General features: G+C 51.5%; 7 protein-coding genes across 7 annotated transcripts; 3 read left to right on the forward strand and 4 right to left on the reverse strand.

Annotated features, from left to right (window-relative positions):
- Positions 1-572: 572 nt before the first annotated feature.
- pan1 (actin cytoskeleton-regulatory complex protein PAN1) lies at positions 573-5,564 on the forward strand (the record flags this gene model as incomplete). The annotated part of the gene is made up of 6 exons (XM_040942335.1): positions 573-635; positions 666-1,197; positions 1,262-1,325; positions 1,377-3,437; positions 3,531-4,073; positions 4,135-5,564. The coding sequence occupies 6 exons, from the start codon at positions 573-575 to the stop codon at positions 5,297-5,299; spliced, it is 4,428 nt and encodes a 1,475-aa protein (XP_040800018.1). The 3' UTR covers positions 5,300-5,564.
- Positions 5,476-8,856, reverse strand: BO72DRAFT_431801 (sodium/calcium exchanger protein). Its single transcript, XM_040943144.1, has 2 exons — positions 8,398-8,856; positions 5,476-8,319 (listed from the first exon to the last, which is right to left on the reverse strand). The coding sequence occupies exons 1-2, from the start codon at positions 8,584-8,586 to the stop codon at positions 5,644-5,646; spliced, it is 2,865 nt and encodes a 954-aa protein (XP_040800019.1). The 5' UTR covers positions 8,587-8,856; the 3' UTR covers positions 5,476-5,643.
- A 345-nt stretch (positions 8,857-9,201) lies between these two features.
- On the forward strand, positions 9,202-12,553 carry BO72DRAFT_406895 (condensin subunit BRN1). Its single transcript, XM_040942336.1, has 3 exons — positions 9,202-9,468; positions 9,522-10,107; positions 10,168-12,553. The coding sequence occupies exons 1-3, from the start codon at positions 9,392-9,394 to the stop codon at positions 12,172-12,174; spliced, it is 2,670 nt and encodes an 889-aa protein (XP_040800020.1). The 5' UTR covers positions 9,202-9,391; the 3' UTR covers positions 12,175-12,553.
- Positions 12,554-13,032: 479 nt separating this feature from the next.
- Positions 13,033-14,537, reverse strand: BO72DRAFT_381082 (uncharacterized protein; the record flags this gene model as incomplete). Its single annotated transcript, XM_040941416.1, has 3 exons — positions 13,033-13,563; positions 13,617-14,084; positions 14,148-14,537. The coding sequence occupies 3 exons, from the start codon at positions 14,535-14,537 to the stop codon at positions 13,033-13,035; spliced, it is 1,389 nt and encodes a 462-aa protein (XP_040800021.1).
- Positions 14,538-18,254: 3,717 nt separating this feature from the next.
- On the forward strand, positions 18,255-20,156 carry BO72DRAFT_459934 (C2H2 zinc finger protein; the record flags this gene model as incomplete). The annotated part of the gene is made up of 1 exon (XM_040946444.1): positions 18,255-20,156. One exon carries the CDS (start codon positions 18,255-18,257, stop codon positions 20,154-20,156), a length of 1,902 nt encoding a protein of 633 aa, XP_040800022.1.
- A 739-nt stretch (positions 20,157-20,895) lies between these two features.
- BO72DRAFT_449263 (SRPBCC family protein) lies at positions 20,896-22,159 on the reverse strand. The gene is made up of 2 exons (XM_040944978.1): positions 21,569-22,159; positions 20,896-21,465 (listed from the first exon to the last, which is right to left on the reverse strand). The coding sequence occupies exons 1-2, from the start codon at positions 22,071-22,073 to the stop codon at positions 21,053-21,055; spliced, it is 918 nt and encodes a 305-aa protein (XP_040800023.1). The 5' UTR covers positions 22,074-22,159; the 3' UTR covers positions 20,896-21,052.
- Positions 22,160-22,184: 25 nt separating this feature from the next.
- On the reverse strand, positions 22,185-23,702 carry BO72DRAFT_449264 (Stk19 family serine/threonine-protein kinase). The gene is made up of 2 exons (XM_040944979.1): positions 23,097-23,702; positions 22,185-23,020 (listed from the first exon to the last, which is right to left on the reverse strand). The coding sequence occupies exons 1-2, from the start codon at positions 23,647-23,649 to the stop codon at positions 22,422-22,424; spliced, it is 1,152 nt and encodes a 383-aa protein (XP_040800024.1). The 5' UTR covers positions 23,650-23,702; the 3' UTR covers positions 22,185-22,421.
- Positions 23,703-23,979: the final 277 nt, after the last annotated feature.

Consider the following 23,979-nt stretch of genomic DNA (forward strand, 5'->3'; position numbering starts at 1 on the left):
ATCAGTTAGCTAAAGAAGCCAGGTAAGTCAGCAAGCCACCTTGCAGACTCAATAACTCCAGATCTATTGAAAGCTATTGGGCCAACAAGCAACAAGCAACAAGCAACTAGATATAATCAAGATTTTCAAATTAATTGTGATACACGTAATGATACATACACTTTGTACAATATATAGATGGTTTGTGGGTAGGCCTAAATTGTCTCCGGGCTGGCTTGGTTATTATCTGACTGACAAACACACTAAGTTAGTTAACCACGTACCTAGTTACTGTACTGTAGTACAGATTAATTACTGAGTAACTTACCGTCCCTGATTATGTAAGTTGTCAACCGTCATCAGTGTCGCCGACCGATGCAACGCACCGGCAGCTCCCCTTCCCAGTTTCCCCCGCCCCCAAATACTCCCGCCTCCCCCGAAACCCCCGAAACTGTTGCCTGTCCTGTTCGCGCGGCCGGCTCTTCCTCTGTCGTTTTACCTTTTCTCCTCCTATTCTGCGCTCTCCATCGTCTCCTTATTTTGAGCTTGTTTCTCTTTCCTCTCCTTCAGTAAATGTAACCGTGCGTTTGCTAATGTATTCTTCGTCGAGCTCTTTCCTGGGCGCCAACAGCGCTCGTCCCGGCCAACCCCCTTTCGTGCAGCCGCAGCAGCAGCAACAGCAACAGCAACAGACCCCCTACTCGCCATTTCCTCCCAGCCAACCACAGCAACAGCAACAACAACAACAACAACTACCACTACCACTACCACATCAAACTGGCTTCGTTCCTCAGTCAATCGGCTATGGGCCTCCTCAGCTGGTCGGGCTAGGGGGCTCTCAGCTACAGCCTCAGTCTACAGGATTCCCCACCGGGCAGCTGCAGCCTCAACTTACTGGTTACCCTGGAGCATTATCACAATCGCTTCAGAATGGTTATCAAGTTTCAGCTCAGCAACCACAATACACGGGGCTTTCCCCCCAGCCGCAGACTGCGCAGTTTCAAGTCCCATCGAATACAGGTCTTCGACCTGCTCCTAGGACATCAACGGAAATGGCAGACTCATTCCAGGGCAGTACTAGGATGGCGCCACCGCCGCCGCCCAAGTCAGCCGGGAATAAGATTCCCAATATCAGACTGTCATTCATCACGGCGCAAGATCAGGCCAAATTTGAACAGCTATTCAAATCTGCCGTAGGGAGTAATCACACAATGAGTGGTCAGTCATGTGAATCTATCTTAGAAGAGCCTTAGCTCGCACGGTTACTAATACTTTCTCACAGGAGAGAAAGCCAAGGAGCTTTTACTACGGTCGAATCTTTCGGGAAGTGATCTATCCAAGATTTGGTGAGTTGCCAAGCTCCGTCTCCAGTATCAGGATGTTGCTAATAATTACAGGGTTCTATCTGATTCCACCAAGTCAGGGCAGCTGTTTTTCCCCGAGTTCGCTTTGGCAATGTATCTATGCAACCTCAGGATCACAGGCAGGGATCTCCCGGAGGCCCTTCCCGAGAAAATCAAGAACGAGGTATCAAGCATGGTCGACATAATCTCTTTCCAAGTTCCGGATACACAACCGGACCCCGTCGCGAGGACAAATGTCCCGAACTTTGATGGTCCAATGATGGAAAATCAAGCTATCCCTTCAGCTCCGAAGCAGCCTCAGCCTCAGCAACCTACTAACGCCCAGCTTTTGACCCAGCTCGCGGCGCAGCACACGGGCTTCCAGCAAACGAGCGGCTTCCAGCAAAGTCAGTCGTCGTTTTCAGGCCAAGGCTCTCTTCCTTCCCAGATCACAGGTCTACCTGGGCAATCTCGGCAGCAAGATTTGCAGCCCCAGCCAACAGGGTTCATGCCTAACCCTCAGCCTACGGGCTATAGCGGGCCTCGCCCTCCTATTCCACCAATGCCTACCGGTCCCGGGTACAGCCTTAGTCCTTCACAAACCGGGGCCGCCCTTGGGTTAATTGCGCAGCCTACCGGTGTTCCCGGTCAATGGGGCTTCGTCAATGCCCCGTCGTCGGGGTTGCCTAATATTGAAGCTCTCAAGCAGCAACTCATGCCGCAACCGGGACGCGAAGGAGGCTTTTCCGCTGCCGGCCTTTCGGGCAACGCTCGCATTCCCTGGGCTATCACAAAAGAGGAGAAAAAGATTTATGATGATCTCTTCCGAGCATGGGACGGATTTCGCAAAGGCTTCATCGGCGGTGACACCGCGATCGAGATAATGGGCCAAAGCGGCTTAGACAGGAAAGACCTGGAAAGGATTTGGACGCTGGCAGACCCTCACAATAGAGGCCGTCTCAACATGGACGAATTTGCTGTTGCGATGCATCTGATCTATAGGAAGCTCAACGGGTATCCAGTGCCTAGCCGCCTACCACCGGAGCTTGTTCCCCCGTCAACGAGGAATTTGGATGATTCTATCGGCACAATCAAGTCTATGCTTTCACAGGATGCAGAAACACGGAAAGCTTCAGGCGCGTTTCTACAGCCGCAGAGGACCGGTGTTAGCTATCTGAAAGAGCATTCATTCCGTGGTGGTTCAAATTCTCCAGGAGCCGGCCGCAAAGATGCCACTTTGTTTAAGAACAACGATGAGGAGGCTGCCGGTTATCGCTCCAGCGCTCGTCGTCGTGTAGGTAACAGTGGTCGGACACCGTCCCCTGCTACTTCACAGGCACCTCAAGAAGAATTTTCTGTCGAACAACTGAAGAAGAAGATGCGTGAGGCGCAGATAATGCTCGATGCGGTGGATTTCCAGGACGAGAATCAGGCCGAAGAGGATGATGCTTTAGATCGAAGAGACCGGAGAGAGGCGGAAAGCCTGATGGATCGCATTCGACGTGTGCAAGATGACATTGACACCCACCCAGATGCCTTCTTGCGCAACCTTGATTCTGGCGCAGAGCGGCGATCGCTACGCCGTCAGCTACAGGCTTATGAGGACCTAGTTCCGCAAATTGCATCGGAGGTGAGGCGCATCGAACGAGAGATTGCAGAAGCTAGATTGGAGCTATTCCGCCTCAAGGATGCTAAGGACCATCCTAACAGTGCCTCTAACATCGTTGGCACAGGGCCCGGGGGCTCTGTGACTGAGGCTGATCGCATCAAGGCACGGGCGCGTGCCAGAATGCAGGCCCGCGCTGCCGAACTCGCTGGAAGGCCTCCACCGCCTTCCCAGGATGATGATGGAGCTGCTGCTCGTCGCCTCGAAGTTGAAGCTGCCAAAGTGAAGGCTGAGCGAGAGAAAAATGAGACGATGACTCGCGATGTGGAAGTTAGCGTGAAGGAATTCGCACAGAGTCTTGAAGACAGCCTCAAAGACGGTGGTGAGAGTTCCACACGTGAGCACGAAAGAAGACGTTGGGAAGATGCCTTGGGTGTGGAAGATGTTATTCGGGACTTTATTTACGATTTGAAACGCGGTAGCCGCACCGCCCATATTCGTAAGGACGAGTAAGAAGTCCCTCCCATATCTCCCACGAACACAATATCAACCGCAGCCAGAGAACCCTGGGAACAACCTCGTTAACTGACTTTCGCATCTAGACAATCTGGGCCAGCCACTGCCAAAGACCAGCGCCAACATGATGACGGTAGATTGTCCCCGAACGTACCTGCCGTGCGGTCCTCGCCCGTGTCCACAGGCTCTATGGGATCGTTGCCTGGCTCTACACATGAGGACCGGGTGATGGCTGCCAGGGAGCGTGCACAAAAGCGCATTGCTGAGCGAATGGCAGCTGCCGGCCTGAAGCCTCAAAATGGCGCCATTGAAACTCTTGCTCAGCGTCAGGAGCGAGAGAAGAGGGAACGCGAAGAACGTTTAAGGCGAGCCGAAGAGGAAGATGCCAAGCGGGAACAAGAGAGACAGCGACGTCTGGCCGAAGAGCAACGAGGACCTGTGATACACTCCAAACCGGCTGGCAAGAAGCCTCCCCCAGCACCACCTTCGAGAAGGGTTCGCACCGACAGTGCGGACCAGGTTGATGCGAAGAAAGCTGCGAATGCAGTCGCCGAAACAGAACAGTCTAATCGTGAACAAGCCATCAAAGTGGAGCAGCGTGCACTAGAGGAAGAGACCATGCGCATGGAGTATGCCCCCATTGCAACACGATTTCTATGACCATTTTACTAACATGCACACTTACTTTAGGTCCGAGGCCGAACTGCGTGAAGAAGAGCTGATGAAGGAGAAAGAGGCACAGGAAGCGCGCCTTGCTGCACTTCAGGAGCAGGTCAGGCAAGGCAAGATAAAGAAGCAGGAAGAGAAACGAAGAAAGGAAGACGCAATTCACGCGGCGAAGGAGCAGGAAGCAAGGCTTGCAGCTCAGCGCGCTGAGCTTGAAATGGCACGAGAAAGAGAGCGGCAGCTTCAATTGGAGTTGGAAGACCTTGAGCAGGAAAGTTCTTCAGATGAGGAAGGCCCCGCAGATATCGTTCCTCGGGATGCCACACCGACTCAAAGTCAAGTCTTTCCCGCGGCATTAACCACTGCACTTCCAGCCTCGAACACAATCTCAGCGCCGCCGGTAGATCCCGTCGTCAGTTCCGGCCAGTCCTCCGCGGGCAATCTCAGCCCCGAGGCTGAATCCAAGAATCCCTACTTTAAGAAAATTGGTCAGGGTCAAGAAATTCCTGCTGCTTCTCTGCCGGTTTCTCATCCCACAACAAGCGTGCCTTCAAAAGCCGATTCCCAGTCGACGAACCCTTTTCATCGATTAGCGCAACAACAAGAGAGCACCAAACCGACTTTCACTGCTCCTGGACCTTTGGAACGCAAGTCGCGTGTTCGTCCTGAAGCAGACGATGACTGGTCTGCAGCAGGCTCAGACTTCGATTCCTCTGATGACGACGATGACGAACGCCCTGGAGGTGGCAGTGCGAAGCAGCTCGCCAGTATCCTATTCGGTACTATGGCTCCTCCGCGGCCTTTGAGCGCCATGGATGACAAGCCTTCGTCGAAATCGTCCAGTTCTATACAAGATATCCCGGTAGTCCCACAAGTGCCATCTGGTGAGAAAGAAGATACGATTTCTGGAACTGAAGGAACGCCCTCGCCACCTCCCCCCCCCCCTCCCCCGGTGCCTGTTTTGAGCGTCGAGCCTGCTGCTCCGCCGCCGCCGCCGCCTCCTGCACCCGGCATGGCACCTCTTGCTCCACCTCCGGGTATACCTCCGCCACCTGCACCCCCTTCAGCACCAGCAGGCGCAATGGACCGAGGGGCTTTGCTAGCCTCCATTCAAGCAGGTAAAGGGCTTAGGAAAGTGCAGACCAATGATCGAAGCATCAGTTCTACCGCAGGTCGTGTTTTAGACTAAGAACGCGATCTACTTAACCTCGAAATGTTTGTTTTTAGAGCTCTACCACTTTGGATGTCGAGAATGTAGTTGAGAAGATGCGCCGTGAACCTCACCTCGAATTGACTTTACTGTTTCAGATGACTACGTAAAAAGGGCACGCGGGATAACCCCTACAACAGTGAAAAACAAACCCTAACAAAGCATTGGTGTGACTTAGATACCCCCTTTCAATATGTATCTTAATCTATATATAGTGTATAAATGACAGAGCAAAGCACCACGCACCTTCCCAAGAGCCACTGAAGGAATATGATATTCCTGCGAAAGATCTTTTAGGATAGCTCCTAAATCCCTTGAAAACTTCAACTTAGAATTTCAGCAACAACATTGCCTAGTGTACTGATACCCCATAAGACCACAAGGCCCCAGCCGATCTTCCGGTCCATCCTCCAGCCGTTCAACGGAACTACAATCAATAGCCCGAGCAGAGTAATCAATAAGGTAGCGCCACTGATGACAAGAACTCTCGAGACCTCAATTTCGTAAGAGCCTCCGTGCGCTTCGATTGTTCCTGGCCTCGCATTCACAGTCATGTATAGACCCCCCAAGCCGATTCCTAGAAGAATATTTAGCATGGGCCCCCCAAAGCAGGCACTTAGTGCCATGACAGGATAGCCCAGACGCGCAACAGTGATATCTGCAACAAGATCACCTAGTGAGTTGCCCACGGCGAAGACTGTTAGTCCTAGAAGAGAATCACTGATGTTCAAGATAACACCTAAGGTCTTGAGGAGGTTGACCACTTCTGTGGCTATTGTCGCAATCCAGAAGATAGCGACGACAAACCCTAAGAGTGCTAGAAAAGGCCGCCACTTTTTTGGAGGCTGCGAAGCCGAACGGTGCCACGTGCTGATTATAAGGGCCGTACTACATACCAGCGAAAATAGTAGTGAGACCAAGAACGGTAATAGTAGACTGCGAAGCTTCAACTCGGGATCCATGGCCGACCAAGTAATCAGAGCCACAAAGAAAGGACCCGTGAAAAGCTGGACCCAGACCAGCCAAGAGCACCACTCTTTCGTGGTTGTTGTACACGAACCCGTGCTTTCTGCAATGAAAGGAATTTCAGAATCAAGGCGTGATCGCGGTGGTGCACACTGGGACTTCCGGCTTGAATGAATGGCATCTTCGGCTCTGGGTTCTTGATCAAGGGCATGTAGAAGTGGGCTGTCTTCCGGTAAAGCTATCAGGGGCGCATGGTCGTTGACAGTATCTGCAGGTGTTATGACGACGGAAAACCCGCCAGCATCAGGGCTTGACTGTGCTGCCTCAATGACAGGGAGTGTGATTGTTAACAGAAACACACTAGGAGCTGCAATGACGCCTAAAAGTCGCTCCCAGATAGATTTGGATTTCCATCCAACCATTGTAGGGAAAAGTAACGCCATGATTGACTGAAATTTAGACCAAGAGGTAGCCCAAGATGTTGCCGACGTTTTGATTTGGTTGCCCCCATTGACCTCAACACCGTCCTGAAAATAGAGTGGTTCAGTGGGACTTGTAGCAGGCGGTAAGCGAATGCTCGGTGCCCTCGAAGACACTGGACCCATTCCATCCAGAAGAGGTGGAAAAGGGCTAATTGGGCTATCTAGATGGGCTTCTGCAGATAGAGCCGTACCCCTAGGGGATATGGCCAGTGGAGAACTGGGATGTGAGTTTGATGACTGGTATGTGGGTAAGTGGAACGTTTCCGGGGGAGCAAGGAGGTTTGGACTCTGGCTTAAACAATTGGGCTGATGTATGCCGCTCATTGCTTGACTGTTGACCGAGGGTTGGCTGACAGTCAGCAGGGGTTGTCGGGAGTTAGACTCTAATATGCTTGTGTCCAATTTTAGGTCCACTGCAGCGTTGGCAGATACGGCTCGAGTTCGAGTTGAAACGCGTGCTTGATTAGAATGCAAGCGATCGCTGGTCAAGGGTCGACTAGCGTGCGGATGAGATGCAACCGAGACGTTGTCCGAATGCACATATGGCATGGCCATTTCCTCGTTGTCTGAATATTGGACCAGGTTGACGGGTGGGGCATCTGGGTGAAGGTTCCTCGATTTCTGGAGAGAAGTAAGAATGGACTGGAATTCCAGTGCACCCACGAGGCTTGGCCGGATGGGATTTAAAGTATTGCGTCGCCGGGCAACTGGACGAAAGACACGCATGTTATCCCGTATTTCAGCCAGGTAACGGTTGCGGGTTTCATCGTCTTCCTCTCCTTCTTGCCAAATCCCAGCATCAGACCTTTCCAGCGCGTTGAAATCTTCGTCGCGAAGGAGACTCGTAGACTCAGATGCTATCCCAGGATCATCGTCCTCGAACTCTTCGATGTCGAGCTCTTGATTTTCAGGTATGTGGAAGTGCGACCGTGCCGCTAAGTTTCGCTCGTAGGCTCGGCGCCGTCGTAGGATATACCAGTGCCATGTTACAACAAGCACCACATAAAAACAGTATAGAGCTACCATTGTGGCTGACTCCCAGACATGCAGGCGTCCATCAGCAAGTAGAAACATACTAAAACTCACAGCCACAACAAAGTATCCTACGTCTCGAACGAAACTCCTCCGCGCAACCTTGAATGGGCGGACCAGCGCCATCGAGCCAGCAACCACTGATGTTATAAAGCTTGCTGCGCCGAGAAGTTCCCCGATAGCCAGACTACCACTGTTTGATCGCATGGCAGCAAACGTGGAGAACACGTCGGGGCTACCGTTGCCAAAGGCAAGGAAGGTGACGCCTGTGAGGCTTTCACTCAACCCGAGAACACTGGCCAGTGTGCTCAGATCGATGCAGAGAAAATCACTAGCGGCAATCCCAATAGTACTGAACAATAGGGACAGCCATGATATGATGACTATGAGCGCCAAAGGCTTCGCATTCGCTAAGGTGCAATAATAGAGCTCAAGGTAGGATATGAGTCCATCTTGATCATCAGGGCAGTTTGTCCTGATGAAAGAGCACTGGTCCTGGGCTTGACGGACTAAGCGACACTGCATAGAGCGTAAAGGAAAGTCAGAGCCCCGTACTTCATCCAGACAATTACCCGAGACTTGAGAAGAGATACGTACCTCCAGTGTGTTGTCGCGCTGGCGAAGCAGCCATAGGTCGGGAACGGCAGGTTCATGCGTGAGCCGTTGCAAAGTCCAACTGGAGAGACCCAGAAACGTCAGAAGTATGATGGACCAGAAAAATGGCCGAACAGAGAAGCGCCTTTGCCGAGAGATTCGGTTGTGGCGAAAAATCAGTCTTGATAGCATTTTGAGAGATATCGCGGCATCCTGGGCGATAGGCCGTCACGATCCACACACCCGGATAAGCACGTGGCTGGTGCGAAACAGAGTGAGCACCATCCAGCTGCGGCAAAGAGGAAGCGACGAACAAAGTGCTGAGGGTCTGAAAGATGGAGACAGAGGGTGTTGGTGTCGCGCAGATAACCGGGCCGAAGATTGAATGAAGGAGGTAGAAAGAGAAGGGGGGAAGAGCAGGTGGTGGACGGATAGATTAGACAGACAGATCGATGATAGACAGACGACCATCGAGGAAAGACCAGTGAGTAAAGTTAGTTAGGTTGACTACGTGTAGGGAGCACCAGCCACTGATGTCACGGCAGGAGGCGGTGCAGATATGATTATTAAGTATGTTTTTTATACAGTACAGTACAGTATGTGTACCTATCTTACCACTCAGTTACAGCCTGACTAGTTATAGCTAAGTTAGCTAGTATTGTACTATCTGGTAAATTAACTAAGCTAACTGACTAACTAGTTAACCACACTCAAGCTGACTCAGCGAGCGGGGAGATTGCGGTAGTGGTTACTGTGGCGGGGCGGATGTTTTGTTGATTGTTTGTTTCGTCCCAGATGGAGGGCTGACTGGGTTAAAACGATAATCACCACACACCACCACACACACCGTTTCCTACGGCCTCATGGTACCTGATGCCGACTATTTGGCTCGTCTGACTCTTGACTCGGAACTGGCTCCCGTAGGGCTCTTTATCCATTCGATTTCCGCCGTTCCTCTACAATCCCCTCCCCCACCAACGGAGACATCCTCTGCACAATGCCGCGCGTGGCTAATTCCAAGCACCGTCGCTCCAATGGTGGCGCATCTACCCCTCTCAAGAACTCTCCCATGAGGTTTGCACGGCTCCGTAACTATCTTGGTGGGAAGCACTGACGGACAGTCTTAGGATACCACTCAACGACGACATGGGAGAGAAAGCAGCGCGCATGGAGGCGCGCCAAGCTAGACATGACCGCCACATGGACCAAATCAAGGCTGCTGTCAAGACGCCTATGCCGCCTCGACGATATACTGGATACGATCAGAGTGCTAGTATGAGCCCCGCCACCCCTCGAGGCTCGGGGTATCGAGGGCGAGAAAGTGATGTGGGTGGACGCAGGGCAGTGACACCAATGAAGCGCGTACCAATCTTGGCCAACTTTGAAGAATGGATGAAAATGGCCACCGACAACAAAATCAATGCTAACAACTCCTGGAATTTCGCACTGATTGACTACTTCCATGATATGTCATTACTCAAGGAGGGCGATGGTGTCAACTTTCAAAAGGCTAGTTGCACGCTGGATGGTTGCGTCAAGATCTACACGAGCAGAGTAGATAGCGTGGCGACGGAGACAGGAAAACTACTAAGTGGCTTAGCCGACAGTCGTGACAAGAGAGCTCGCGAAACCGGAGCTGAGGGCGGCGATGGAGATGGGGCAGACGAAGACGAGGACGGAGAAGAAGGTGCCGTTCGAAAATCAAGGAGAAAGGTCTGTTTGCCCTCATAATTCTACTCGCAATCTTCTTGACAGTTGCTAACCCTCGTGAAGGCACAGCGATCACATGAAGCTACACTAGCACCATCCTTCTCCTCGCTCCAATTGAAAAAATTTGAGCTCGAATTCTCCGTTGACCCATTGTTCAAGAAGGCCTCCGCCGATTTTGATGAAGGTGGTGCCAAAGGGCTACTTTTGAATCACCTATCTATTGATGGGCAGGGTCGCATAGTATTTGATAGCAGTGATGATGCGGCCGCGGCAACTGAAGCAAATTCAAAGGATGCAGACGATCAGGAGGCGGAATCACAGGAACCAGAACTATCACCATCACCGTCTTCGGCCAGAAAAACGGCAGACACCATGTTTGAGGACAGCATGGAGATAGATATGACTCCCTTGGCGGAACGGTTTTTTCCAAACTTGGACCTCGTGGACAATCAGGACATCTGCCCGTCATTGAAGAACTTTGATCTCGGCGACCCAAGCGGCTCGTTAGACATCCCTTTCTTGAAGGCATCCGACGACTGGCGGCATGAGAGAGGCCAAGAGGCGGGTCCCATGAGTGACGCGTCCGGTATCATGCTGGATGATGACAATGCAGTCGGGTTCGACGACGACGACGACGATGCCACGCTGGCTGGCTTCGATCTAGGCGGAGATGCTGGCTTTGGCGAGGGAGGTGAGGTCTGGGCCCGTGAAGCTGCTTTGGAGCCCATGCTGAAAGTGCATCGTGTTGATCGAGAAGGCGAGGATAATGCAGATGGCGAAGATATGGATCGCGATGATGGGGATGTCTATGGTATCTCTTTGACACACCAGCCAGATAACAGGGATCATGAAAATATTCTCAGCTACTTCGACAATGCCCTACAGAAGAACTGGGCAGGGCCGGAGCATTGGAAGATTCGCCGGATTAAGGATCATGCCGCTGCAAGCAACGCCAACGTTGCGCCGAAGCAACGTAGGGAGAAGGAACCTTTCGAGATTGATTTCTCTACACCGCTTGATACTACTATCGGGGAACTAATCTATATGCCCGCCAGCTCGAATTCCACAATTTCTCTGCCTAAAACACAATGGAAAACAAAGGGTCGTAACCTTCTTCCGGACGACAAGCACTTCAATTCACAACAATTGCTTCGCCTCTTTCTCAAGCCGAAAGCGAGATTGGGATCCAAGAGATTCACGGGTTCAAAGCGATTTAACCACCGGCGACCTGATCAAACCTCGGGCAATGGGGAGATGGACGAGGCATTTTGGGCAAATCACAAACCGGAGGATGTTGCCGCTTCCGATGAGGGTGTTCCAGGGGCATATGACGCCAACTTTTTCGCGGATGATGATGGCCTTGCATTCCCGAACGGTTTCGACGATGACGATGACGAAAACCTCCCATTCGCTGATGCTAGAGAAATGCTTTCCCCGCCCGCGGATGGAGGTCCAGGTGCATCTGTAGGAGAATCTGCGGGAACGTCAGGCCTTCCCGCACTCCTTAACATGATGGGGTCAGCCCCTGGCTCCACATCGCCAGTTGGTGCTGGAGGATTTGGATCTCAACTAGTAACGCAAGGCGGTCGTCGGGCGCGTCCCGAATATGTCGCTTATGCTCGAGTGGCCAAAAAAGTTGATGTGCGTCGGTTAAAGCAGGAAATGTGGAGGGGCATGGGAGAGCGGCTGATAACAACATCCTCGTTTGATACGCCTCGTGAGGCAGATGCCGTACCTAATGTCACCGAGGAAGCTACGCCTCAACACCCCGAGACCGAGACGCAGCCGATTCCAACGTCTACACCATTGGATAAAGGCCAAGAGGATGTTTCTGCGGACAGTACGCTTCGATTCACACAAATCATGAACTCACTGAAAACGGTTTACGCCCCGGAGAAGCTACGCGACATTAGCACGTCCTTTGGTTTCATCTGCCTTCTCCATTTGGCTAATGAACAGGGTTTAGTTTTGCAGAATGATGATGGTCCTAGCAGCCTTGGTGCTGGAAGGTTGGAAGAGATCTTCGTTACTAAAGATGCAAATGCGATCCTCGACGAGGGCAATGCATGAATGGAGAGTGTGATCGATAGTGCTTCCACATGCACAAGGCCGATCACCGCAATATGAGGTAATGCTGATCATTTCTGTGACATGCTTGGGTCTCGTGGGCATAGGCGCTCTGGATTGGGGATTCTTTCGTTAGAAAATGGGCAGGTGTGGCTTTCTTGGCTGTCTCTACCGGTATGCTGTTTTTGCGGTGCAAATTTCAATGAGAGAATCAGCTTACATCTCACGGCTGTCTTTATTGGCTGCGTTTTATTGTCTTCCCTGTTTCAAATGTCAAATAATTTAGGCAATGCCGGGATGAACACTTACATATTCCCTCTTCACCTACCATAATATTGACATAATTGTTGATGATGCTTGCTTGCCTTTTCAATCAGGTGTCACATACTCCTTACTGAGTTCGTCGGCTTGAAGTACTTCCAACATCTGTCTCCAAGGCTCTGAATGCAGCAATGCTGCTTCACAGTGATTAGACATTTGCAATTCCAATAACACAGAGCTAGGAAGTGAGACACTGTAGGTACATGCGAACGTGGTATCAATTCGAATTACGTATCAACAAAGAAAGAATCAGAAACGATTGAAGTAGATCGGCTCGAAAGGAAGCGGCAGTTGAGACCAACAAGGGAGTTGGGGGGAGAGGTGCGCACAGATCTCTCCACAAAATCGACTATCTAGGATTTGGAAGTATTGGGAGGTGCTGGGTGAAGAGGGAAGTAAGGGCAGGCTTATGCTCGATCACAACCGGGGCCTCCAGCAAAGCTTCCCAGACCTAGTATTCAGCATAATTGGTGTTCAAGGCAGATACGTGTGGGTTTCATTCCATCCTTTTTCCGCCATGATTATCTCCAACTATCGAACTCACCCCCGGGGAAATCCAGGGCTCATGGGGCTCTTGTATGCCTCGGGGATAGGCACATTCTCGTAGGTAGGTTCGCCGGGTGCCGCCGTCATGTGATGACTTGAAGTAGTAGGGATCAGAGCAGGTGCATGGAACTCTTCTTGAGCTGGCTGAGGGGTCGCATGCTGAACCCGGATGGGCGGAGGCTTGAGTTGGAAAGGTGCTTGGGATTTGGTCTCGGTTGGCTGGTAGGCAAACTGAGTAGCATATACCTCTCCATTCTCTGCTGCGGAGTAGGGATCTTGCGGGAAGGTGTCTTGGGGCATGCCAGTTGATACAATAGGCGCCTTAGGCGTATGAGGAAACCTAGGAGTGTTCGGCGCGGACTGTCGGAGCTGGGCCATGTACAAATCTGTTCTAGCGCGATCGCGGCGGTCCATGGACCTGGCCAGCTTTCTTTTGGTCCAGAAACGGTACGCAACGACCACATAGACCAGGAGCACCAGTATTTCCAAAACGATCTCAATCACAGCACAGACCAGTCCCCAATCCTGTCAGTGTGATTGTGTTAGCCAGACAAAATGAGAGAATGAGGTTAGCGTACCTGCAAGCGGCAAAGGAGCGCGTAATCAATCTGGTCTTGAAATAGCTGCTCTCGTTCGTTGTGAACACAAGACCACCCCCAGAGATCTTTGTTGTTCCCACTGGACTTGGAGTGCTGGAATATGGCGGCGGCCACAATCCACATCACCAGATCAAAGACAAACACGCCAACTGTGATTGACGAATAGTATAGGGCAAACTTCTCCGCACGTTTGTGACCACCTTTCCAGTAGCCCCAGAATACTGCGAGACAGGCAAGCAAAGAGATACACGAAACCCCCAGCAGCAGATATTGCGGCCAAGGATTTGTACCAGTCTCCCATGGCGGGAAGGTATTCCGCTCAGGAATCGACTTGGTCGCATGGAAGACGGTTAGTGTTGTACCCAGTATCGTCAGGACGATCAGACTGCATCCAAAGTTGATGAAGCGGAGGAAAACCTTGGCCACGCGAATTCGCAGTTTGATGCGCTAAATTATGCCCTCATCAGCATCTAGAGCGAACATGGCAGCTAGTTTTCAACTTTGACTTACAAGATCTCTAGCATTCTCCTTCTCGGTGACCTTTTCTTGCTTTTCCACGTAGAACTCTTCCCGAAAGGTCGGACTCAACGGATTGAGGGTTCTTCCTGGGGTGCCAGGAACTTTGAGTGCGCTCTTTAGACCCGGGGATGGGACGTCGTGATGCGAGGCATGGTGCGCCGGATCACTCGCAGCGACATATCCAAAACCCACGTCGGACACATTGGGGAGAGTTTGGAAGGCCTCAGGTGGGTCTGCGAATGGCGACTGTTCTAGATCTGCGGCGTGTGCAGGAGAATGAATGGTTTCTGCCTCTGCAAAACGAGTCACACGACAAGCTTTAAGCGAAGAAGTTGATGATTCAGAAGACTTCCGCTCCTGAATGGCGTTGGGTGGGAACATTGCGCCAGTATTACGGCCACTAACGATATCGATCGGGGACACGGCTTCATAAGTTTGAGGCAAACTTTTCTGGCTCTCTCCGGACATAGACATCAGTGAATGGGTTTGCAGTAGGCCGTATGTAGCAAGAGCTCGAAGGTATGAAGAGGCCAGCTCTCAACCTTGGGTCGCAAAGACGATTGAATAGGGTTGAAGGTTTGAAACAACCGAGCAAGTTATACAGCAAGGAGCATTGAAATTGAAAATATGTTCTGATGGCGAGAGATCAAAACAATTCTTTTCTTCGGGGAGGAGGTAGTGCGAATCCCCAATCACCTTCTCTTGTTTGTTCGATGTTATATTGAGCTTATGAATGGTCGAGTACAAGATGAGGGCCCTGAAGCTGGGCTGGCAGTCAGATACGAATACAAAAGGAACTATGAGAGATGAGGGGTGAGGTAGGGAAAGCCGGGCCTGGGCAGCATGATCGCTTTGAATATCAATGAAGAGGTCCTAGCAATACCTTGGGCGGGGAGACATCCCAATGGCATTATGGATTAGATGTATGTGAAGAGAGCAATTAAGCGCCGACAAGGTGCAGCAAGGTGCAGCACAACCTAGGACGAAAAGTGATTGGATGAGCAAGGAAGTCAAATTGAACCACTAGAGCAGTCGACCTGGCTCGTCACAGTGGAGACGGCGGACGCGATTCGCTACGAGCAAAGACCATGAAGAAGCCCTGGCTGTCACTTCAGATGCACGTTCCATCACCTGGAGAACAAATCAAATTGGGGATCTCCATGGACTGCCAGATGGGCTTCCCGACTGTGCTGGTGCCGAGCGCCAACTTTGAAACCTTGAAATGCTGCCAGTGCCAGGTGCCTGGCAGTGTAAGTTGACCATCTTCCACAATCAGCCAATCAAATGAGCTGTAGAGCCGCTGGCCATCGGTAACCCGAGGGATTGAGTACCAGTGAGTACTAAGCTACTAGGTAGTAGGTACTCATCAGTATATACAGTACCGGAGAAGCGGGGGAATTTGTTCAAGGACTCGTTACTTAGGAGAGGGGAAAAGGATCATCACGTGTTAACTTACCTATTAGTTCTCTGCTATCCATGACTTCGTTATGTGCAGTACTAGTACTTACTGTACGGAGCGGAGTACTGCAGTTATAAGTAAGGTGACAGCTGCAAGTCAATCCTTTTCCATCACATCGTCACCTGAGCCCACTCCCTCTTCTTTCCCCTTCTAGTATACTATGTATGGAAGAACTCCGTAATTGATGTTCGTTTATACCTGAAGTCCTCCTGCTTTTCATTTTGATTTTCATTTTCTACTTCTCCTTCTCCTCATTCTCTCTTTCCCCCGTCTTCATCCATCGCCACTTTCTTTCTCTTCTATTTTTTCTTGTTCTGTCTTCCAAGATTGTTTTTGTCTCTCCCCCCCCCCAGAATAAACTACACATCACGACGAATCACAACAGGGGTGAAAATCAATACTGTCACTAAAATACTTTGACAGAGAAGTGCTGCAAGAGTAGTGCTGCAGAGATACCTCTCTTCTTCAGAACACTCCATAGGATATTCACTGAAGGATGTGTGTGGTACAGTACACTTGAGCAGGGGTAAGTCGCCCGCGGCGGGCAGGCCCAGCTCGAGCCTGAAATGGTAGGCGGTCGGAGGGCACAGCCACCCAATGGCCCTCCACTGGGAATCTAGAAACCGGGTGTCAGCCCAGCGGTCTTCGCAGCCTTTGGCCCAGCCACGATGATATTTTCCAGTGTCTCAACCAACACAGCCTCGATCCCATTCCTCTGTATCTGTCACATTGTTCAGCAACCGTCCCACCCCATTCCCCATGGAGTGAAGGCCTGTCCATCTAGAAGACCGTCTACCTACAGTTGATACACAGATTGTTTGTGCAGTCCAGTAGTCATATACTCATATCCTTAGGTATCCCGGTAAAGAAATTGCGGTAACTTACATGTATGTACTCCAGGCTGTACTGACTTAAGGCTCGAGGTAGGAGTATTTTTAGATTGTCCACTGGTGCCAGGATTGGTGGTGCTGCCCGTAAGGTTGACTGGACCTGGCCAATAACTTCCGAGCCTCAGTACTGTGACCCAGTACTAGCCACACTCCAGCCTCAGCTGCTCGTGTTTCCCTCCGCTTTCTTTCTTACCAACTCCATACTCTCTCCCTCTCACACATCCACTCTTACACCCACTCTCCGGTTCCCTCAAATCTCTCGCTCTCTCTCTTTATCTGGCCTATGTCTTATTTTCCTTCTCCTCTCGCTTTCTCGCTTCTTGGCCCTCTGTCTCTTCCTGATTCTCTTGCTTGATCGAAATCTCTTGAGTGATTACGAGTACGTATACACACTTTCATTTTGACTGTCAATTTGTTTATGGCAGGGATCTGGTCTTGTCTTCCCACCGCAGCCACTCTCCACAACAACCACAACAATAGCACAATAGCAATCATTCCCACTCTCCCCTCTACTACTTAAGGTATTCTTTGCCTCATCATTCCGTCTCAACCTTTCAGCCAATCAATTTCTCGGTCTTGTATTGGCTTGAATGTGTGCATCTTGCAGCAGCTTGTGGCCAAAAGCGATCAATTGGCTGGCATTGACATCCCTATCCAATACTCCGTACCGTTCATACGAAGCCTCCCCCTGCTTACTACTCCATCTCTGCCTGTGCCATTGTTCTCCATCTGGTTCACCATCTGCTCTGCATCTGCATTCAATCTCTCTAAGCTAGTTCGGCTGGTCACTTCTCCCCCTCCCTCTACCCTTCTTGACAAAATTGTGCGTTGAAACCATTTGTTTGTTCCGCTCTTCTTGTCAGCCACACATTTGACCCCTTCAAGAAGTCCTTCAACTCCTCTTTCTCTCTTTCCCTCTTCTAGACGGGGCTCCTCCGCCGGCTCCCCAAACCCCTCTGCTTCTTTCTCCTTGTTCGGTCCGCTTCTTCTAAGCTACTGGGCAGGTGTCACCTTGTGCCTGAACCACATTTCTTTTTGAACATATATTTTGCATGACTGTGACTGTTCGTCAACATTCTGGTTTTGACAAGTGCGGGTTTTAGCTTTCTCCCTGCAGCCGTACTATTTCCCCCGAGGCCTTCAGACGGGCTTTCGCCAGATGAACTAACAACATCCCGGCCCGCTTCTTACTCAGATCCGGACGCTAGAATCAGACATCTTCATCCTCTGATTGTAAAGGTCGCTCGCTGCTTCTGGACCCTTTCCATGCGGGGGAGTCCATTCAGTCTTTTTATCTGATTATTATTCTTTTTCGTTTTTCTCTTTTTTTAAACAAAGAAGAAATTAACAAGCTGCAACACCTGACCCTGGTCTCGGCTGTTGAATGTGTACGACTCGACTGTCCAGCAGAACATTGCGCGAAGGCTGAATTGGACGTCTCGTCAGCTTGCGCCACACTCGGTTCGACCTAGGTGAGCGCCCCACGCGACAGCGCCTCCTCCTCCCTCCTCCAGCAGGACATCATGCATTTCTTGGACTTCTCTCTTCTATCGAGTACCTGCCCTCTTCGCACATCGTGTCATACTTCATCACGTTTCGTATCTCTCATTAATTCCAGTCGCTTGTCATTGACTCTCCCCATGTTTGGTTCCTGAAAACACTGACTGAACACACTGACAACAATTTTGCCGAGTTAGCAACTCATACTCTCGCCAAACCCCTCACGCTGGCGGGAAGTAATTATTATCGATGGCTGCGTTGATGCAATCGAACAACGAACCTGTCTCCATCTCTGCCCCACTGCCCGGCTCGTCCGCTCCGATCCTATCGACCTCGTCGGAGTCGATCGCCTTCTTCAAACAACCGAGGCCTGATTCCAGCCTGACGTCTATCGCCAGCGCCGGATTGAACGTCTCTCGCTCAAGAGAATTATTACCGCCAATGACGACCGCTAGTTCAGTTTCCGGTTCGATGGACCGACCACTCGAACAGGAGAAGGGATCAGAGCAGCACAATTCGCAAGTTGCGAGGGAGGCACTCGGCGCCAGCGAAAAGCAGCAGGATAGCTCGGCACCAGATTGCATACCTTTGTCCTCAGATCAAATGCAGGTAGATTCGAATCCAGCCCCGGGAAATGCGCCTGATGCCTTCGGCACAGCCGAAAATAACCCGACCCTGATGACTACCTCAACAGTAGCCAGTCCTGGTCCAATCGAGGACTCGGCCTCTCATGATGGAGAACATCCTCGCCATCGAGAGGGACTTTCTCAAGAACCAGGAAATAAGGCGTTTTCATACCCAATGCCCACAGCCAGCTTAAACGACCCTCGCCGTGGCCTAAGCCTACCCAATTCTGGCTTTCACAAAGGCCAGCGGTCACCGTCGGCAAAGAAGCACCGTTGCCCTTATTGCTCGACAGAATTCACAAGGCATCATAATCTTAAGAGCCACCTTCTCACCCATAGCCAGGAGAAGCCTTATGTTTGTCAGACCTGTCAATCACGCTTTCGCCGACTTCATGATCTCAAGAGACATACCAAATTACACACCGGTGAACGGCCACACATCTGTCCCAAATGTGGGCGCAGGTTTGCTCGCGGGGACGCGTTAGCTCGCCACAACAAAGGCCAAGGGGGCTGCGCCGGTCGTCGTGCCAGTATGGGAAGCTATGCTCCTGAGGATGAATACGGCGACGCTGCAGCTGCCGGGGCGGCGGATGACACCATGGATGGGCTTGTATATGCTGAACCGGAGCGTATGGATGAGGAAGAAGAACGGCGGCTCAATATGCCTAGTATCAAGAAGCACGATTTACCAACAGAATCGATTTCTCGAGCTAATACTGCGCCGAGTTACCCGTCGCGCCAGCCGAGCACGTATCCCCCCATTGCATCCGGCAGACCATCTCCAGGGGGTCTTTTTCCGCCACCTAGCCACGGTGGCTCAAGCGCGTCGACCTCGCCGATCTCGCAGTCGGCCAACATCGCGTTCCCACCCTCCGGTCAGCCATCGGGCTCGTCTGTATTCCCCACCAATATAACTGAAAGCCCTAAGCCACTTTCTCCCAATGCTTTATCGTCTCACCAACTCGGTCATAATCCGGAGAATAATGCCCAGCTGCACCGCGCTCATTCGCCTGGTCTTTCTCAATCTTTTCAGCAACAAGGGCAACAACCGTATAGCAGGGCTGGTCCCTCAGCGGCTCCAGGGCTGGGCCTTCCCCCTCCTCAATCGTCTGCCCCCCAGCTGCCCCCGCCTCCTGGCTTAAGCTCTTCTGAATCCCGGTTTGCGCTTCATTCACAGGGATCTGGGCCTCCGCCTGCCTCGACTGGCACCAAACATACCCCTTCCCACAGTCATTCAAGCAATCACAGCGGGCCATTGACCTCGAAACCAGGACCGGAAGCAGCTTTGAACAATGGCAGTCAGCTGCCCGGCTCTCATGAAGCCATTTATCTCGAGCAGAGTCGTGACAGAGAAGAAAAGCTCTGGGCATATATTCGCTCTGTCCATGAGGAGTTGAACGGTCTGAAAGCAGAAGTTGCTTCGCTAAGGGTACAATTGGCGTCAGCCAATGTTAATGCATTAGCAACCCCCAGCGTGCCGCCATCTCAGCCAGAGTCCGGTAGTGTCACTGCTGGACCACGCTGAACGATTTTCTCCATTCTTTCAGATTGCATCCCCTCGGCCCGCTGCCTACTATACATCTCTTGCTCTCTGGTCATGTCTCTTTTGTCTAGTGCTTAGACCCCACCCCAAAACTGGTCCTCGCCTCCACCTTTCTCTTGTTGACCACGAATTCAACGCTGCCCATATTCCTCATAATACCCGGCAATTGTGTCGGAAGTCATATACCTTGATCTCCTACCGGACTGCCAATCCTGTTATGCTCATCCCATACTCTTCTTACTTCTCTCTTCATCTTCCCGAACTCAAAACCTGGACGCCGTTAATGAACAGTATCCCATTGCCGTGTGTAGACCCGCTGTCACGTGGGTCTCATTTTTTCCCTTCGAATTTGCCTTTCAGCTTGCCATTAGCATCCCCGGCAACACCGGGCTTTTTCTCGTTCCTGTATCCTTAGTAATTTGTTAGCCATATGCTTCATTCCGTGCTCGTGGCCACCGGTTGGACTAATAGTCAGGCCATCCCGGGATTTGGCCTTGAATGGATTCACTGTTCACTCTATTTGACTTTACCTCAAGCGACACCTGATGCCGCATCCATGTTACACCCTACTGACTGCGGGAAATTGCCCTCCTTCAAGACTTCTATTTATTGGGCGTTGGTTCTTTTGACCATGCTACTTGTGCATCCACAACCTACCAGTCCACAGGCTGTGAGTAGTGAGTCAGGCTCTTCAAGCGGTCGTCGTGATTGTTTCGGTGGCTCTTTTTTTTTGCTGGCTCCAGATCATCGGCCATGAGGCTTGGAAGGTAGAGATATAGGATCAGACCAATGTAAATCAGTGCCGTTAGGCCTATACAGTTCTTCAGCCCAACCTTCAGCCGTCTGAATGTGATCTGCGCATGATCATATTTGCCTTTTTATGACCTTTTGCTGGCTACCCATTTCATGAACAAGCCAACATCCGCCACTACAGCCTTTGGGGCTCCGCCTAGAGTCCAGCTTCGTTGCACCCAGCTCGGGATGGCACCGCCAGCATTAGAGGTGGTGGCCATTGTCCAGGTAACAACGTCGGTGTCCGTCTCGGAAGAAGTGAACAGCACCTGTTCGACACTCGCGTACGCGGCAAGTATCGCATTTGGGGGCTGGGCGGCCGTGACAGCAAAGAGAAAGTCTGACAGGGTCTCGGCCGGCTCCACAGTCGAAGACAGTGGGATTTGCACGGTAGCAAAGCCGCTCCGATCGCTCGGTTGGTCCGCGGAGACGACAAGAACGATGAAGGTGCGCGGGGCGATGAGAGTCCTCGGATGGAAGGTATGGGTAATAACATTTACTGGTCGCAATTTCAGTAAGCAAATTCAGGCGAGGCGATCGCTGTGAGAGGCGTCGTTTGCAGCCAGGCAGGTTGCAACAACAAGGGAGACGACTTAACTCACCATGAGTTTCCACCCGCTGCCACCCACCTTCGACCACTGGCTGTAGTGGCCACTCCAGCAATGTCTCGACGGCGGTTACGCTAGGCGTGTACTCCATCTCATGTGCGGAATGGTTCTCCCTCAGCCCGGCACGAAACTCCGCCGAAGATGCGGTGCCATCGCGGGCTGCGTTCTCGTGCACGCTTGTGCGACAAATCCAAAACTCAGAGCCGCGTTGCTGCTGCTGCTGCTGCTTCTTTGCCTTCTTGGGACCCGTGCCGGAGCAGGCTTTGGGGAGCGAGCATGTCGAGAGGAGGACAGGGGCTGCAGCTGGGGGTGAACGGCGTGGTTTATGGGTAGGATGGAAAGTGGTCGGAATGGCAGACACGAAGGACTGAGCTTCGGTCAGAATTTCGTGGAGGAAGTCGCGCAGAGGTGGTCGAGTTGGCATCTGAGTGAGAGAGGGATGGTCTGGTAAGACGGAAAAGGAGGATGGCTGGAGACGAATGTATGATGGTGGTGACATGATGAAAATGGAACTTCAATGAGCGATAGGGGAGTGAGAGGATAGAATGTAATTTTGGGAAGATGAGGGAGGAATCAAGAACGAAGAACAGAAAGCTTTGAAAAACTTGGATGGGGACCTTCCCCTTGCTATATATATATGTGTCGGTCGCTGTCTGGTTACATACCAACCATCCCGCGGAGGGCGGGGAGGGGGGTGGGAGAAGAGAGAGAAAGAGAGATACATACATACATATTCGCGCGGGTTTAATATATTGTCATAGGTCTCAAAGGAGACATCTCACCTACTCGTAGTACACCGTATAAACATCAAAGGGTATCAAAAATCAAATATGTCATCAGTCCTCCATTAAAGACTGCGCACTCCCGGGCCAACACTGCCCGTATCAAAAAGCTCAATAAGCCCGGCTCCAAGGGCTTCCTCAAGAGCCCAACGGAAGCTCATCCCGTACAATTGCTTCCACTTTTTCGTGCGACCGGGTAGAATCCCCGCAAACTCTCCCCTTATTCTCTTAGCAATGCTAAAGCTCTGACCATTCTCGACGGCTCCGTCCCATCGGTCGCGAAGAAGGTACAATGGCACCTCCCGCGCACCCGACCGATTCAAAAGCGAAAGAAGGTGGGACCGGCTGGCAGCCAGTAGACGAAGATATGGTCCCGTGTTCGGTAAGGAAAGCAAAAGGGTCGCGGTTTGAAAGAACGTGTTATGCTCAGTCACGGCATTGTCGCTCGCCGCATCATGCGGGCCCTTTCGGCTCGCCGCAGCAGCTACAGCTGCGCTAGCCGGCAGTGCAGGAAGTGATGTGACGCCCGAGGCGCCCTGGGTTAAGGACGAAGAGGAAACAAGAAACCCGGCGCGAATCAAGGCCATATATTCAGGTACCGTGAAGGCGCTACCAGGAACGGCAGGGTTATTTCCGATGCGACTTAGGACTCGTCGGAATTTCTCTAGAGAAAGACAGTTGACACAGTCAGCAAAGTCTGTTTCATCATTTGTTTAAGAGGCAGTAGCTAGTGCCAGTACCTTTCAACGAGTCCTCCAAAATAGGATTGTCTTGCACCAGCTGATCCCACTCTTCAGCGAGGACCAGACAATCACCCAGGCCCGCAGCATCGCTGCCTCTTCCTGGCACGATCAAGCGTCGTACGCGGCCCGTGGAAATCAACTCCATGATTTCTTTTTCGACTTTGGTCGGCGCATCGAGTAGCGTATGTACGTGGGCCACAGAGGCAAGCGGGGGGATCGACCGGCGGAGATTCAGCACTTCGGCAATGCGGGTGCTACTCATCCCTGCCCGCTGAGGGACATCCTCGAACATAGTTTTTCGGATGGAGTGAATCGCCTGCATCACATCGATCGCGGGGGCAGTCTCTGAGATGTACCGCGACAGTCCCAAGTCTGGTAAGAAGCCTTGATCAAAATCATCTGTGAAGTTGGGATTGGGAGCATCTGTCGACGAGGCCGTGGCTTTGCGACGCGGATGTGCGGCGAAAGGTGAGACGCGCGGCCTGACAGAGTTTAACTTTTTGTTCTTCTTGATTCCAGCGACAGGGGCAGAGGTGATCCGCAAGGGCATGGCCGGGTGAGTGGTACGATATGGAAGTACGAAGTATAGAACAAGAAAAAAAGAAGAGCAGCCAGCAGAACTAAAGAAAGTTGGGGGCCTAAGGCTGTTGCAGGGACCAGCGATTAGCGATTATCTTCTATCACGTGATAGACAACGTAATTCCTGAAAATACCGGACAGGGTATGGGTATGTATTGTACATGAGTGGTTTTGGTTAAACAAGTACATACAGTACAGTCAAACGACCACCATGGATGTGTAAACGGTAACCATTGAAAAGTTGTGCACCTAAACTAAGATTCAGCCTGGAATTGAATCGGTTGTTTGCCTATCTTTCACT

The sequence above is a fragment of the Aspergillus fijiensis genome, assembly GCF_003184825.1.
Source record: "Aspergillus fijiensis CBS 313.89 unplaced genomic scaffold BO72scaffold_32, whole genome shotgun sequence".
In the NCBI taxonomy this organism is placed as follows: domain Eukaryota; kingdom Fungi; phylum Ascomycota; class Eurotiomycetes; order Eurotiales; family Aspergillaceae; genus Aspergillus; species Aspergillus fijiensis.

Bases quoted from the DNA above. Each gene is read 5' to 3' on its own strand.
- BO72DRAFT_431801 (XM_040943144.1), bottom strand. From the start codon at position 8,586: ATGCTATCAAGACTGATTTTTCGCCACAACCGAATCTCTCGGCAAAGG. The intron at 8,320-8,397 runs GTACGTATCTCT...CGCTCTATGCAG, and splicing joins AGCGCGACAACACACTGGAG to TGTCGCTTAGTCCGTCAAGC.
- BO72DRAFT_406895 (XM_040942336.1), top strand. From the start codon at position 9,392: ATGCCGCGCGTGGCTAATTCCAAGCACCGTCGCTCCAATGGTGGCGCA. The intron at 9,469-9,521 runs GTTTGCACGGCT...GGACAGTCTTAG, and splicing joins CTCAAGAACTCTCCCATGAG to GATACCACTCAACGACGACA. The intron at 10,108-10,167 runs GTCTGTTTGCCC...ACCCTCGTGAAG, and splicing joins TTCGAAAATCAAGGAGAAAG to GCACAGCGATCACATGAAGC.
- BO72DRAFT_449263 (XM_040944978.1), bottom strand. From the start codon at position 22,073: ATGTCACCACCATCATACATTCGTCTCCAGCCATCCTCCTTTTCCGTC. The intron at 21,466-21,568 runs GTGAGTTAAGTC...AATTGCGACCAG, and splicing joins GCAGCGGGTGGAAACTCATG to TAAATGTTATTACCCATACC.
- BO72DRAFT_449264 (XM_040944979.1), bottom strand. From the start codon at position 23,649: ATGCCCTTGCGGATCACCTCTGCCCCTGTCGCTGGAATCAAGAAGAAC. The intron at 23,021-23,096 runs GTACTGGCACTA...GTCTTTCTCTAG, and splicing joins TTTGGAGGACTCGTTGAAAG to AGAAATTCCGACGAGTCCTA.